Raw genomic sequence first — 13,483 nt, 5'->3', positions numbered from 1 at the left:
GAATTCGGATATACAATAATATGAAAAACAATTTCGGACCACGTGTGTTTTTGTAAACAAAGTACACCTGTAACAGTTGTAGGTACATGTAGATAAGCAAGATCTGTAAGATTGTTAAATCTTGTCTTATAATCTAAATTGTACATACTAGTGTATTAGTTATCTCTAGAGTACTCATTAATGCTAAAAGAAATAGTTACCATGCCCATCATAAAGGACTATCACTCAGACATCACATCAGTAAATTATAGTATGGGCATATTATTTGAACTAGTATGGGCATGCATATTGTCAAAAGAGGAGAACTTTATTTTACTTTAAGTTTTAATTTAAACAGTAAAAATTTGTAACCATTGATGAACACATGCCAAACTGCCAGGCTTTCTCAATACACCTTATCGCTATTTGTCAGCCATTACTGGAGGATACATGTCAACTCGTACTTTCGGCAACTCGTACTCAGCCAACTCGTACTTTCGGCAACTCGTACTTCTACCAACTCGTACTTCTTCTAAGTCGTACCCATACAGCTTTTTGAAATATATACTCTTATTGGCCCCAAACATGGACCAAATAACAGGATTAGGGGAAAATATTATTGAAATACACAATTTATATATCGAAAGTCTGCATGGAACATGTGGAATATAACATAATACTTTTTTCTGTTATATATTTGACTACATAAAAGGATATATATAAAATCACAATTATACTTCAATTTTAAAAAGATAAAAGATATGATAACATTTAGGAAAGGGCCCTTGTTTATTTGCAAATACACAGCACAATTACGATGGTTAAAGAATGTTTAAGGTAGTGGGCTTAATTTCTACAAACAAGTAAAACATAAATCAACTTACCAGTTTCACATAGACGATGCTGCCAGTTGTCACATGTGTCACATTGAAGAGCATCTTGTCGAATCGTAACAGTCTTCTTGCATACATTACAACGTGGACGAACCATGATTGCAATTGAAGATGATCATACATTTCACCATAGTTTATATATTTTTTCTCTAAGCTTGGTTTTTACAACGTTTAAGCCATGCATTTTCTTTTCGGTGAGGATGGTGATTGTTTAAGTATAACTCAACGGCCTTTGATGTTCATAGTGCCGCACTTATACCGATTTTTTGTTTTCATTTACTTCTCTCTGTTTATTCTACTTTTAACAAATCCATTCTATTTTTGTAGGTATGTTATCCACTAATGACCACTGATTAGCATATTGTGTACTCATAATTGTTTTAATGTGCATATCAAATAAATTGCCGTGCAAACAATTTCAAACAATCAATTCTAAGGAATACTAATGATTATAACGATTAGCATTTTATAAGCTTATTTAAAACAATTATGATTGAATTTTATTAACAATGAAAGTTGTTTTTTTTTATTTGTATTTTGCTATATAATGATATATGAAAGAAAGTTACAATAACTATGCATATAAACTTGATAAATAATATCAAATAAAACATGGTTACGAGTTGATAAAAAATAGGGTACGAGTTGGTTGAGTACGACTTGCCGAAAGTACGAGTTGTCGTGTACCCTTACTGGATATCACACAGATTCCGGTAAAATTTTGTTGTCATAAAACAAAATATCTTACGAAAATGGAAAAGTGATTGTTGTATGCGTCAAAAATTCAAGCGGCTGGGTCAACCGAGATTAGTGATGAGGTGTATTTCACACCTACATGTAGTATCATATTTACCTTTAGTCTTTTCCCCTAATTAAAGCCAGAGGTACATACATGTATGAGGGTAGGAATGCTTGTTACTGTCAGGGGTCAAACTGTCATTTTCGGCTACCGTGAGTGTCAAATTGTTAAAAATATTCCTTACCATGATTCATCAGAGGTTTGAAATAACTATAGTTACTGTTATTTTTTTATAAAATGTAACCATGGTAACGTGATTTGTCAAAATCAGTTAACTTTTTTTATATTGGTTAAAATTTAAGTAGGATTTGTTAAAATAACCTACTATATTAAAATAAAGGAAGACTTTTCATTTTTATCTTTATAAATTAATACCTCAAAAAGACAATTTTTATTACAACTATATGATTTTGTTGGGTAAAGATTGCATGAAATGCAATCAAAACCCTATTTTACTGAATTGATTTTTAAATCTTCCAAAGCTTATCACTACCAATATGATACACACAATATAGTGCATTGATCTTAACTTTCTATACATCGATATATCCTATCCATGAACATTTTCCAGAAATTTATCAATGTAAGCTCAGATATTCAAGTCACAAAAGGATGTTACATCTGTCAAGAAAATTACATAATTTTTACAAGGTGCAGGAATCTTATATCTGTTCTAAAGATATAAATGATGTCATTGTAAAAGTCATCTTTAAAAATTAGTGTTATCTCCCATTGTCTAGAATTTTAGCTGAATCAACTACATGTATAACCAATGCTCTGTGGATGATACACTATTTAATTTTACATCCAACTGTTAAATTAATGCAATCTTTACCACTCAATGCTTTCAAGCACTTTGATTTTAAATCTTCCCCAAAAAATACCTTCACCCCTAGAAAAAAAAACAAGAACAAAAACAACTGCAAGCAGAAACAAAACAAAAATGGTAAATCATATACACTGTTTTGCCTACAAACACTTAAGTAAAGTAAATCTTTTAAGTAAATTAAATCTTGTTTTGTCCACAATTATCAATTTTCTAATCTATTTTTCACATGATTATTCTCTATTTTTTGGTCCCATCTTGATAATTTCTTCATTTGATTTGTAGATCCCATTCTACTCTATGATATTGATGCTGGTCTGTTGTTAAAGTTTAAAAATATCTGGAACAAAACTTACTAAATTCCTTACATGAATAACATAGTCTCAATCACTTAGAAAAAAATTTGTAACAGCAAATGAACAGGGAAAATATTACTTGCAAAACATCCGATTAACCAAGCAGGAATGCTAAAATAATTACATCTGGTGGTGAATTCACCAAGTGCTTATCTTGTATAGGTACAGAATTGACTCATTTGATGCTAGAATACTTAATATTGCTGTCTCAGACTTTTCAGTAAAAAATCATCTATTGAGTATGCATTACTAGAGATAATTGAAAATTCTCCAATTTTGTACATCATGTACATTATACATTATTACTTGCTTAAAATATGGCTTAAATGAACAGGGTAAATGCAGATTTTTTTTCCAATCTTTGATACCTAAGCTATTCATATGAATAAGTTATCAACTCCATAACACCACAGATTAGGTTTTTTTTCGTACATGTACAAAATATTTATGTAAAATAACATTGTGAAAATAATAAAAATGCCTTAATTTATAATTATCTGTAGGTTTTCATGACAAAATAAAATAAGAAAAGAAGAATAAACAAAAATTTGTTTTTGATGCTTTCATTTGAATTTCACTTAGAAATGGTGACACATGTAAAATGCACTCAGTTGATCAATCTACCAAAAGAAATGTGATGAAATGCAAAGAAATTCTCTTTCTTATTGAAGTAAACTATAATTTTCATCTTCTAAATTTCACCACAAACATTTGACAATGAATGTTTAAAACCGTAGCAGAAATACATTTTGAATTCAATTGATCAGAATTTGAATAAAAATCTTGTTTTTTATTTGCAGTGATACAAAGTCAGAAGATGAAGCCAGTCATGAAAAGGACAGAGTTACCTCCTCCTACTTGTTATATAAAGACATTATTGATTAAAAAAGTTGAAGGTTTGAACTTTAAATGTTTAAAATTATATTTTGTCAAAATATTTCATTTAGATCACTAAGCATGCTAAGTATTTAATAATTTTCAGAATTGAACAATATATCTGCATGTGTTCATTGCAAAATTATTGTTTTGTGTTGCCTTTGTGTGTTTGTGTAATTTTTTCTGACAGTTGACAAAGCTCCAGTTTAATTTCTGTGTTAAAGACCCTTGAAGATCCTCAGGTTTTGTTTGAAAGAAAATTGAAGGCATAAATGTTTATGGCTGATGTAATAATTACCTGAAAAAGTTGAATTGTTTTCAGTTTCTTCAAAGTAAAGTATGAACAGATGATCTGTTTTAAATCAGTTTGCACGAAAGCAAATGTACTGGTATGCCATGTACATGAAATTTGCTGTCTGAAGAGAAGATGTTGATTTAAAAAAAAAACATATGTATTAAATTTAAATAATTATTTCATATCATAGAATGATTGATAGCTGGTTGTTTCATGTTTCTATATATTTATAAATTCATATTTCCATTAGAGTTTCAAATATTTTCTCATATAAATATGATTTTGATTTCTTTAAACATTCAAATATAATATTTCAGAAATTAGCATGATTAGAAGTACAATGTATATGAAAATGTGTTTAAATAGTTTTGAATAATAATGTGTGTATTTTATAGATGGATTTTCTGCTATGAAAGAGATGTTATCAGACAGTTTAGCTATTTTAGAGAAGCAGGACTCTCTAACAATGGAGAGTTATGTTTTGTCTAGAATGGTATATAAAATGAACAGTCAGTGGAGAAGGGAAAAATCTATGCAGGGATTGAAAAGAGTAAGATATACATAAATAAATGGCGTTTTTTTTTTGTCTGCTGTTTTGTTTAAGAATTGAATACTTCTTTTTGTAACTTTATGTTGGTCTGTCATTCAGAAAAAAAATATTTGATGTTTATGAGAATGCTTATATTTATTTTATTTTACAGATTAAGACTTGTTTGAACAGATACAAAGACTTGAAGTTATTTGAATATGTTGCAGAACTTAAAGACCATTTTGATGGGTAAGGAAATAGTAAATACAGTTAAACCTGTTTCAACCAGTGGAGAACATTTTGTAAAATTTGACAGGTGTCCTGTTCATCTAGGTAAAATTTAAAAGAATACGTGTTCTCAATTTGTTCAAAGAATACTCAGCACCTTTCCTAATAAAATTAACGGTATCAATTTTCTTGCACCAGATGCGCATTTCGACAATACATGTCTCTTCAGTGATGCTCATGGCCAAAATATTTTAAATCCAAAGCTTATATAAAAGATGAAGAGCTATAATCCAAAAGGTCCAAAAAGTATAGCCAAATCCGTGAAAGGAATCAGAGCTTTGCATGAGGGAGATACATTCCTTAATTTATAATGATTTCTATCATTTTGTAACAGCAAATTTTAACACAAAAATTCGTATTTTCATGCCAGTACCGAAATACTGGCTACTGGGCTGGTGATACCCTCGGGGACTAATAGTCCACCAGAGGCATGTAGGACTTCAGATAAGGCAGTAATCACAATAACTATAGGTTTGGTTTGAACATGTTTCAATGAAAAAAAACCTACCCTTTTAGCTACAGTGATCAGTTCCTAAACCACTGTCCCTTGATGACATTTCAAGTTCTAAATTGAGGGTAATATCTATTTTGTAAACAAGATCCCTGCTAATGTGTTTTAGTCATGAGAAGAGCCACTGCTGGTTTTATGTTGCAGTTTTAATATTTTGCCTCCTTTATTATTTATTGGGGATGACTTAAACTACATTTTTTAAGCATCACCTCTTGGTGGGCCCTCTACTCTGACAACTTAATTAGCATTCACGGTTGCTTTGACAATTTGGAGGACCGTAAGTTAAATTTATCATATGTTAAGGTAGATCATAAGTAAATATTTTTTGAGACAGAATTTTCTTAAACTTAGCCAGAATGAAGATTTTAATATGCTCTTTTCAAATATATAATAAAAAGGAGGGGTCACCGTGCTATTTTTCAAGCTATGAGTCGTTGAAAATTGCCTAAATTTGGTTAGATTGTTCATGGGAAAACACATTTGTGTGCATAAAAAAAAATCTATGAGATAGAATTTTGAAAAAAACTGTGAAAAGATAGGTTTTGTAATATGTTTTAAGAAAATAAAAAGAAAAAATGGTGTCACCGAACTTGTTTTCTTGCTACAAGTAAAAAGAAAAAAATTCCCTATCTGTCCAGTATAAATTTTTTACTAAAAGAGTTATCTTCCCTTAAGGTGGTAGACCTAGATTAAGGGAAATAACTCTTAAAATCATCAGTACGTTTGTGTCAACCATTTTCAAAAACATATTCTAAGCTTCTAGGTTACATAGATTATTTTAAATCTGTATCAGGTAAATGCTTAAAATACATTGGTGAACTTGACTTTTACAAACGCTTGACTGATTTAAAGAGTTATCTCCCTTAACCTAGGTCCACCTCCTTAAATGGCTCGTTTGAAAAAAATGATTCTAAAAGCAAGAAAAATTATATTTGTTTAAATATTTTGGATTATACAATAAATTGCCAAGTTTTCTTTATATTATTAAACAGTCTAACCAATAAATTGCAAATCTGTCTTCAAATTTGCAGATTTAGGCAAATAACTAGACCGATTTTTTACTGTGATTGTTCAATCCAAGATGGCGGTATACCATGAATCTACCTTAAATCAACCTTGGCACAGATCTTATCTAAATTGATAAGCTTTTTATAAACCATTTGAATTTGAAATAATACTACCAGTATTTTATTTAATGTTATCGTTGTAAACAGTAACAAAAGCCTGAAGATCTTTGGTGGCTTTTGTAGAAAATCATCATGTATTAGGGTTTCTGAGAAAGGATGATCTAGTAAAAGTTTCCACTCATCTTTTTTAGGTGTGATTTGTACCTTGGAGAAGTATATCTACCAGCACAACAGATGATAGTTTATTTATTGCGACAAATGATGTGCTTGGCCAGACTGATGACACAAATGTGCAATTACTGCAAGTACACATATGTGTATCCTTTTATAATGTGTTTAGATTCAGAAAAAAATGCATGTTTGAGTTGTTTACAAAGGAATTAACGGTAAGTAAAAATAAGTCATTTACAAATGAAATAATTTTTTAAATTATTAAACAATTTTCTTAGTGGTCATTTTTATTTTAATTTATATAATAAGAAACTATGGTATTAAAGTGTGCAAAGAATTCGTGTAAATTAGAAAAAAAAACTTATCATAATGTATTGTTGTGATTGTTGAAGTTAAAAGTTTTGTCAGAGTATTAAACTGATAAACCAAAAGAAGAAAATCAGAATATTGATACACAATCTCAAATCTCAATTTTATGCAAAACCTAAGATTTTCATGAAATTTTAATAATTAAGTGCAGTAAGCTCTTAACTTCTTGTGACCTGAAAAGTTGTCTAAATAATAGTTGCCTTTCATCATTGATTAGAAAATACTATATTTCTCCTTAATTATTACCAGATATATAAGTCAGAATATATCCATTGGAAACTTTATACCACAGAACATGGTTTTCTTGTCTATGGTCAGCAGAATATGGTAAGTTGTAGACCGACTTCAGAAATTCTGAAAATAGTTAGAAAATGTAACTATTTAAAAGTATTGTGAAGCATAAAACTCACACATTTATAGGAGTTATGGCTAGAATGAATGAACTCTTGCTTAAATAAACAGGAGTAAAAATCAAAATGATTGAAACCACTGCACTGGTGAAAAAATTTGACAAGTTGTAGGGGGCATCTGTGGCTGAGTGGTCTAAATAAATACTACTGTTATTACTACCCAGTCAACACTGAGGTTGCAAGTTTGAATCCTGCTTGTGCAGGTGCACTGCACTACAATATTATTTGACTAGGATTGTCAGTTACCTATCGATAATGGTGGTTTTCACCAGGCACTCAGGCTTTCCTCCACCATTAAAAACTGGCCACCACGAAATAGCCCAAAAGTGGCATTAAAATCACAAATAATCAAATCAAATGACAAGTTATATACCATTAATAAATTCAGTTAAAAATCAATATACTAGAAAATAACACACATACATTTGATTGCAATTTTACTTATTGGTTGAAGCTTCACCGAAAATTGTCAACTACTTATTGATTAATTACAGATGAAAACAAAAAAAAATAAACTTCATTTACCGGTACAGATTTGGGTTTATTTAGATTTGTTTGGGTCTTTTTTAAAGAAAAAAATTACACCCCATTAAACCTTTAACTTTCAGACAGATTAATGCTATGTATCATAGATCCAAATTAAACATATAATCTTTATATACGTCATACATGACATAACACACATTTAATTACTATTGAGGTCAATAACAGTATACTGAATTTGTGTAATAAAGTATCTTTATATTATACAAGCCAAAAGTTTTGCAGTTAAGTTAAAATAAGGTTTGGCATTGAGAGGAGATCCTAATTAAAATTCTGCCTTTATTTTTGTAAATGGATACTCTTTCGACTGATTTGACATTTGTATTTTTAGGGCACTGGGGAAGTCATTGGGTCTTCATTCTGCGAGATGGTATGAAGGAATTTACAAATGCTTAGATGTTTTTCCTCAAACACAGGTACATGTATATATAAATGTTGTAATCAAGCTTGTACTTTCTTATAGTTAAAAAAGGATATTTTGAGTCAAATATCTGGTCAATTTGGCCATACACCATTCAAAAAAAAAGGCACTCAACTTCAGTTATCTATCTATAGGAATCCAGTATAAGTTTGTGTTTTTTAAACTGATACAGTGTACCTTACGTCTTTGATTATGATGAATCTAATGGAATTACCCTTTCGTAATACAAAATTTATTTATCAATCCCCACCATCAAATTTGACATTTACTATTTACTGAAGCAGAAACAGAAACACTTTAGTACAACAATTTACAATTATCAAAAGTCCTTAGTATTCCATGCAGAAATCAGATGAAAGCTCAAATTTGCTATGGTTTGTATACAGAATTCCATTGGAGTTTAGTATTTTTGTTATTTTACTTTTTATCTATCTTCTATTTCTGCTTTAACGAGAGGCAACCCATATATCAATATATAATTTAATACAAATTTTACCCATGCCCTATTTCTTTTACTATGTGTAATTTATTTTCAACTCTATTTGTCAGTAGCTATGCAACTACATTTAAACTAAAATAAGAATATAGTTATTCCATTCTTTTACAGGTACAAACAGGAACAGTAGATCTGCCTAGTACATTGTCTTCTTTCCTAACTATTGAAGAATTTCAAACAGATAGGTAATGTTTTGGATATAAAAAAGAAGATGTGGTATGATTGCCAATAAGACAACTCTCCACAGAGGACCAAATGACACAGAAATTTACAACTATAAGTTACTGTACAACCTTCAACAATGAGCAATGCCCGTACCTCATAGTCAGCTATGAAAGGCTCTGAAATGACAAATGTAAAACAATTCAAATGAGAAAACTTATGGCCTCATTAATGTACAAAAAAATTATTGAAAAACAAAAATTTAACATATGGAGTTTAGTATGACGTTCATTTTCATGCCTCTTTGACATATTCCCCATTTTCATTTTCAATTTTAATTACTATATTTTTTTGTTCTAAAAATTACAAGATTTTCTATTGTTGTAAGATGGTAATAATAAAATTTCATTTGTTTGTTAGTTTTTTGCCCATTTTTTTGTTTTGTGTCTCAACAGCAAAACTTATCGAGTTAAGTAGTTCTATTACAGTGCTAGTGGCATAACATATATTTGTTTTAGTTTTTCAACAAGTAACTTGGATTTAGGTTTCATTAACCGTGAATTAATTTATTTTTGTGGGTACTAATTTTTGGGGAACGAGAAAAACCTTCATTTTCATGGATATTTGATTTTCGTGGTGTGGCCAAAGGCTGCATAATAATTTATTGCAAATTTGTAATTTCTTGGATGGACATAAGAATTCGTGATTCTCTGCCAACCGTGAAATCAACAGAAATTATTATCCAATGAATTTTAATGAATCTTAAGTATACAGGGTGATAAATAAAACCATATGTGTATTATGGAAGCTCACCAAGTCAACTATATGTGTTTTGTTATTACTTAACCTAATAAATTATTGTTAAATATTATCTCCATTCTGTAATGATTATCACTTTGATTTTTGAATCCAGAGGTCCTGGAGCTTCTTTTCAATAATAACTCAATTTCTCTTTTGTCTTGCTTAATGCATGAAATATTTGCCAGTCATTTATCTTTTCATTCATACATTTGTTGTATTTGTACAATATTGATACATAATCTATAATATTGTAGTCCTGAGGACAACATATCACCTAGTCCAGCAGACTTATCTATAGACCCTGATGAGGACATGGATGCCCAACCAGAGGCCCAGTGGGAAGAAGATAGGACTAAAAAAGAAATTGTTGAAACAAGCAAACCTGAAATATTTGTTAAGGAAAAATTATTGGAAAAAAGAAGCAATGTGAATAATGACATGGAACTGAGTGATAGTGAAGATCTTGGTGATGTTGTTGTCAGACAAGCACCAAAGAGCCACACTTTAAGTAGAGATAGAAAAGATCATCAGATAGCAGATGATGAAAATGTGGAAGATTTAGGCAGTCTTGTGTCTAGAAAAGAATTACCTTGTAACAATTGTGATAATATAGATGAAAAAACTTTGAAACAAGAAATTGTAAACTGTAAATCCTTTAAAAAGATGAAAGATATATTAAAACAGTTTGATGATTTTGATGAGAATGCTTCTCATTTAAAAACATGTAAAAATAAACTTAGAGAACTAAAGAAGGAACACTTACTTTTGAAAAGAAATGGTTTTAAAGATAATCAATTTATTGAACAAGCCAAAGAGGAGTTGATTAAGTTGATAAATTTATCTAAGGATGATAAAATTCTAGGGGAAACACATAATGAACCATGTATTAAAGAAGACATCGTTGATATCACTCATCATGTCAGTAAAAATCTATCAAATACAGAAACACTGAGAAAATCGGAGCACAGAGATTTTAGTATTGAAGAGATATTTAAAAAACCATACAAAAACTTATTGAAATTAGTTGAAGATCAGGGAGTTGATACTTCATCAAGAAAAAGACAAACAAAAGTTAAAAAGTGTTCTGTAAATGTTAAAATGATGAGAAAAAAATATATGGAAGAATCAAAGAAGAAAAAGAAAAAACAATATGTTAAACTAGCAGAAGAGGAAGTGATTGAATTACTAAATTCTTTCTCTTAATCATTAAAGTTATTTATATGCACAGCTTGTTTCATTTAAATGTACTTAGTTATTATACCCCCGCTTTAAAAAAGGGGGGGTATACTGTTTTACCTCTGTCTGTCCGTCCGTCCGTCCATCAGTCCGTCAGTCCGTCAGTCCGTCCATCAGTCCGTCAGTCAGTCCGTCCCATGAAACTTTCGTCACATTTTTCTCAGGAACTACACATCCACCCTTTCTGTAATTTGGTATCAACATTTATATATGTCAGCCATACCGTGTGATGCGTTTTCAGATTCATCACTTGACAACTTCCTGTTTACCGAACACTTGTCTGATTTTACACATGATAGCCAAGTTGAAAATTTTCGTCACATTTTTCTCAGGAACTACAATACAAGGATTTCTGAAATTTGGTTTCAGGATTTATATAAGTCAGCTATACCGTGTGATGCGTTTTCAGATTCATCACTCGACAACTTCCTGTTTACCGAACAGTTAAAATTGAGAAAGGAAATGGTGAATATGTCAAAGCGACAACCACCCGACCATAGAGCAAACAACAGCCGAAGGCAACCAATGGGTCTTCAATGTAGCGAGAATTCCCGCACCCGTAGGTGTCCTTCAGCTGGCCCCTAAAATATGCATAATAGTACAGTGATAATGGACGTCATACTAAACTCCGAATTATACACAAGAAACTAAAATTTAAAATCATACAAGACTAACAAAGGCCAGAGGCTCCTGACTTGGGACAGGCGCAAAATTGCGGCGGGGTTAAACATGTTTATGAGATCTCAACCCTCCCCCTATACCTCTAGCCAATGTAGAAAAGTAAAAGAATAACAATACGCACATTAAAATTCAGTTCAAGAGAAGTCCGAGTCTGATGTCAAAAGATGTAACAAAAGAAAATAAATAAAATGACAATAATACATAAATAACAACAGACTACTAGCAGTTAACTGACATGCCAGCTCCAGACCTCAATTAAACTGATTGAAAGATTATGTCTTCATCATATGAATATCAGGTACAATCCCTCCCGTTAGGGGTTTAGTATCATACTATCATAAAATATATGAGAAGAACATAACCCGTGTCATGCCAACAACTGTTTTTTTAGAAGTAAATGTGTTTAGTTCCGATGCAAAGACCCTATCAGTGAATCAATGTTAAAGCCAAAATATGCAATCTTTAATGACCTGACAACAGTATCGTAACTATATCCCCTTTTAATAAGTCTATTTAAAGGTTTTGTTAGTTTCTGAGGAGAATACTGACATTTTTGTGCTTTATAAAGAATATTTCCATAAAATTTTGGATGTGAAATACCTGAACGTATAAGATGTCTGCATGTTGAGTTATATTTACGAATTATTTCCTTATACCGGTGATAAAATTTAGTAAATGTTTTGACCAGTTTGTGATATCGAAAACCCTGGTGTAATAATTTTTCAGTAATACATAAATTTCTCTCGCTAAAATCTAATACATTGTTACATACACGAGCGAATCGTACAAGTTGAGATATATAAACACCATAAGATGGTGACAAGGGAACGTCACCATCTAAAAATGGATAATTAACAATAGGAAATGAAAAATCATCTCTTTTATCATAAATTTTTGTATTAAGCTTCCCGTTTATGATATAGATATCAAGATCGAGGAAAGGGCAGTGGTCATTGTTATCATTAGCTTTATTTAAAGTAAGTTCTACAGGATAAATTTCTTTAGTATACATACTGAAGTCGTCATTATTTAGAGCCAATATATCATCCAAATATCTAAAAGTATTGTTAAATTTTTGTATCAAATGTTGTTTTGATGGGTCTTTGCTAATTTTAGTCATAAATTGTAACTCATAACAATACAAAAACAGGTCCGCAATAAGTGGTGCACAGTTAGTCCCCATTGGAATTCCAATAACTTGACGATATACGGAATCTCCAAAGCGAACAAAAATGTTATCAAGTAAAAATTCAAGTGCATAAATAGTATCAAAGCATGTCCAATTGACATAGTTCTTTTGTTTATTGCTACTAAAAAATGATCTAAAAGAGTTTGAACATATGTACTCGCATTCCGACTTTTTAAATGCCCAGTTAATTAGGGATGTGAATTTTTTCTTAATAAGAATATGAGGCAAAGTGGTATATAGGGTAGAAAAATCAAAACTTTGAACAGATTCAAAATCACCAATATATGCATGCAATTTATCAAGTACTTCCAACGAGTTTTTGACACTCCAAAAGTAATTAATTCCACTATTTTCAAAGGCCTTATTTGAACAATTTATTATCAGGTTTTTTATTGTACCAAGTGTACTAGTAAGTAAAACAGACAATTTAGTAGTTGAACAATGGCTGGAAGATGAAATAAATCTATATTTGTAAGGTTTTTTGTGCAGCTTCGGAAGCCAGTACATAGTTGGGACTTTCATTGT

The 13,483-nt window shown here is 30.7% G+C and overlaps 1 protein-coding gene across 4 annotated transcripts; it reads left to right on the top strand.

The window, feature by feature from the left end:
• Positions 1 to 14: 14 nt before the first annotated feature.
• On the top strand, positions 15 to 11,077 carry LOC139516547 (DNA ligase 1-like). Of its 4 annotated transcripts, none has more exons than XM_071306718.1 (9): positions 15 to 82; positions 3,654 to 3,749; positions 4,420 to 4,574; positions 4,726 to 4,802; positions 6,671 to 6,796; positions 7,269 to 7,346; positions 8,304 to 8,388; positions 9,001 to 9,074; positions 10,107 to 11,077. In XM_071306718.1, exons 2-9 carry the CDS (start codon positions 3,671 to 3,673, stop codon positions 11,053 to 11,055), a joined length of 1,623 nt encoding a protein of 540 aa, XP_071162819.1. In that variant the 5' UTR covers positions 15 to 82; positions 3,654 to 3,670; the 3' UTR covers positions 11,056 to 11,077. The 4 variants fall into 4 exon arrangements, with proteins under 4 accessions (XP_071162819.1, XP_071162821.1, XP_071162820.1 ...); XM_071306720.1 differs by having other exon boundaries at positions 15 to 105; XM_071306719.1 differs by having other exon boundaries at positions 29 to 78.
• Positions 11,078 to 13,483: the final 2,406 nt, after the last annotated feature.

The sequence above is a fragment of the Mytilus edulis genome, chromosome 3, assembly GCF_963676685.1.
Source record: "Mytilus edulis chromosome 3, xbMytEdul2.2, whole genome shotgun sequence".
Lineage (NCBI taxonomy): Eukaryota > Metazoa > Mollusca > Bivalvia > Mytilida > Mytilidae > Mytilus > Mytilus edulis.
The sequence above is the reverse complement of the archived record's forward strand: the minus strand, read 5'-3'. Positions and strand labels throughout refer to the sequence as shown.

Coding starts and splice junctions, on each gene's coding strand:
- LOC139516547 (XM_071306718.1), top strand. CDS start 3,671: ATGAAGCCAGTCATGAAAAGGACAGAGTTACCTCCTCCTACTTGTTAT. Junction 3,750..4,419: donor ATTGATTAAAAAAGTTGAAG/GTTTGAACTTTA, acceptor TGTATTTTATAG/ATGGATTTTCTGCTATGAAA. Junction 4,575..4,725: donor CTATGCAGGGATTGAAAAGA/GTAAGATATACA, acceptor TTTATTTTACAG/ATTAAGACTTGTTTGAACAG.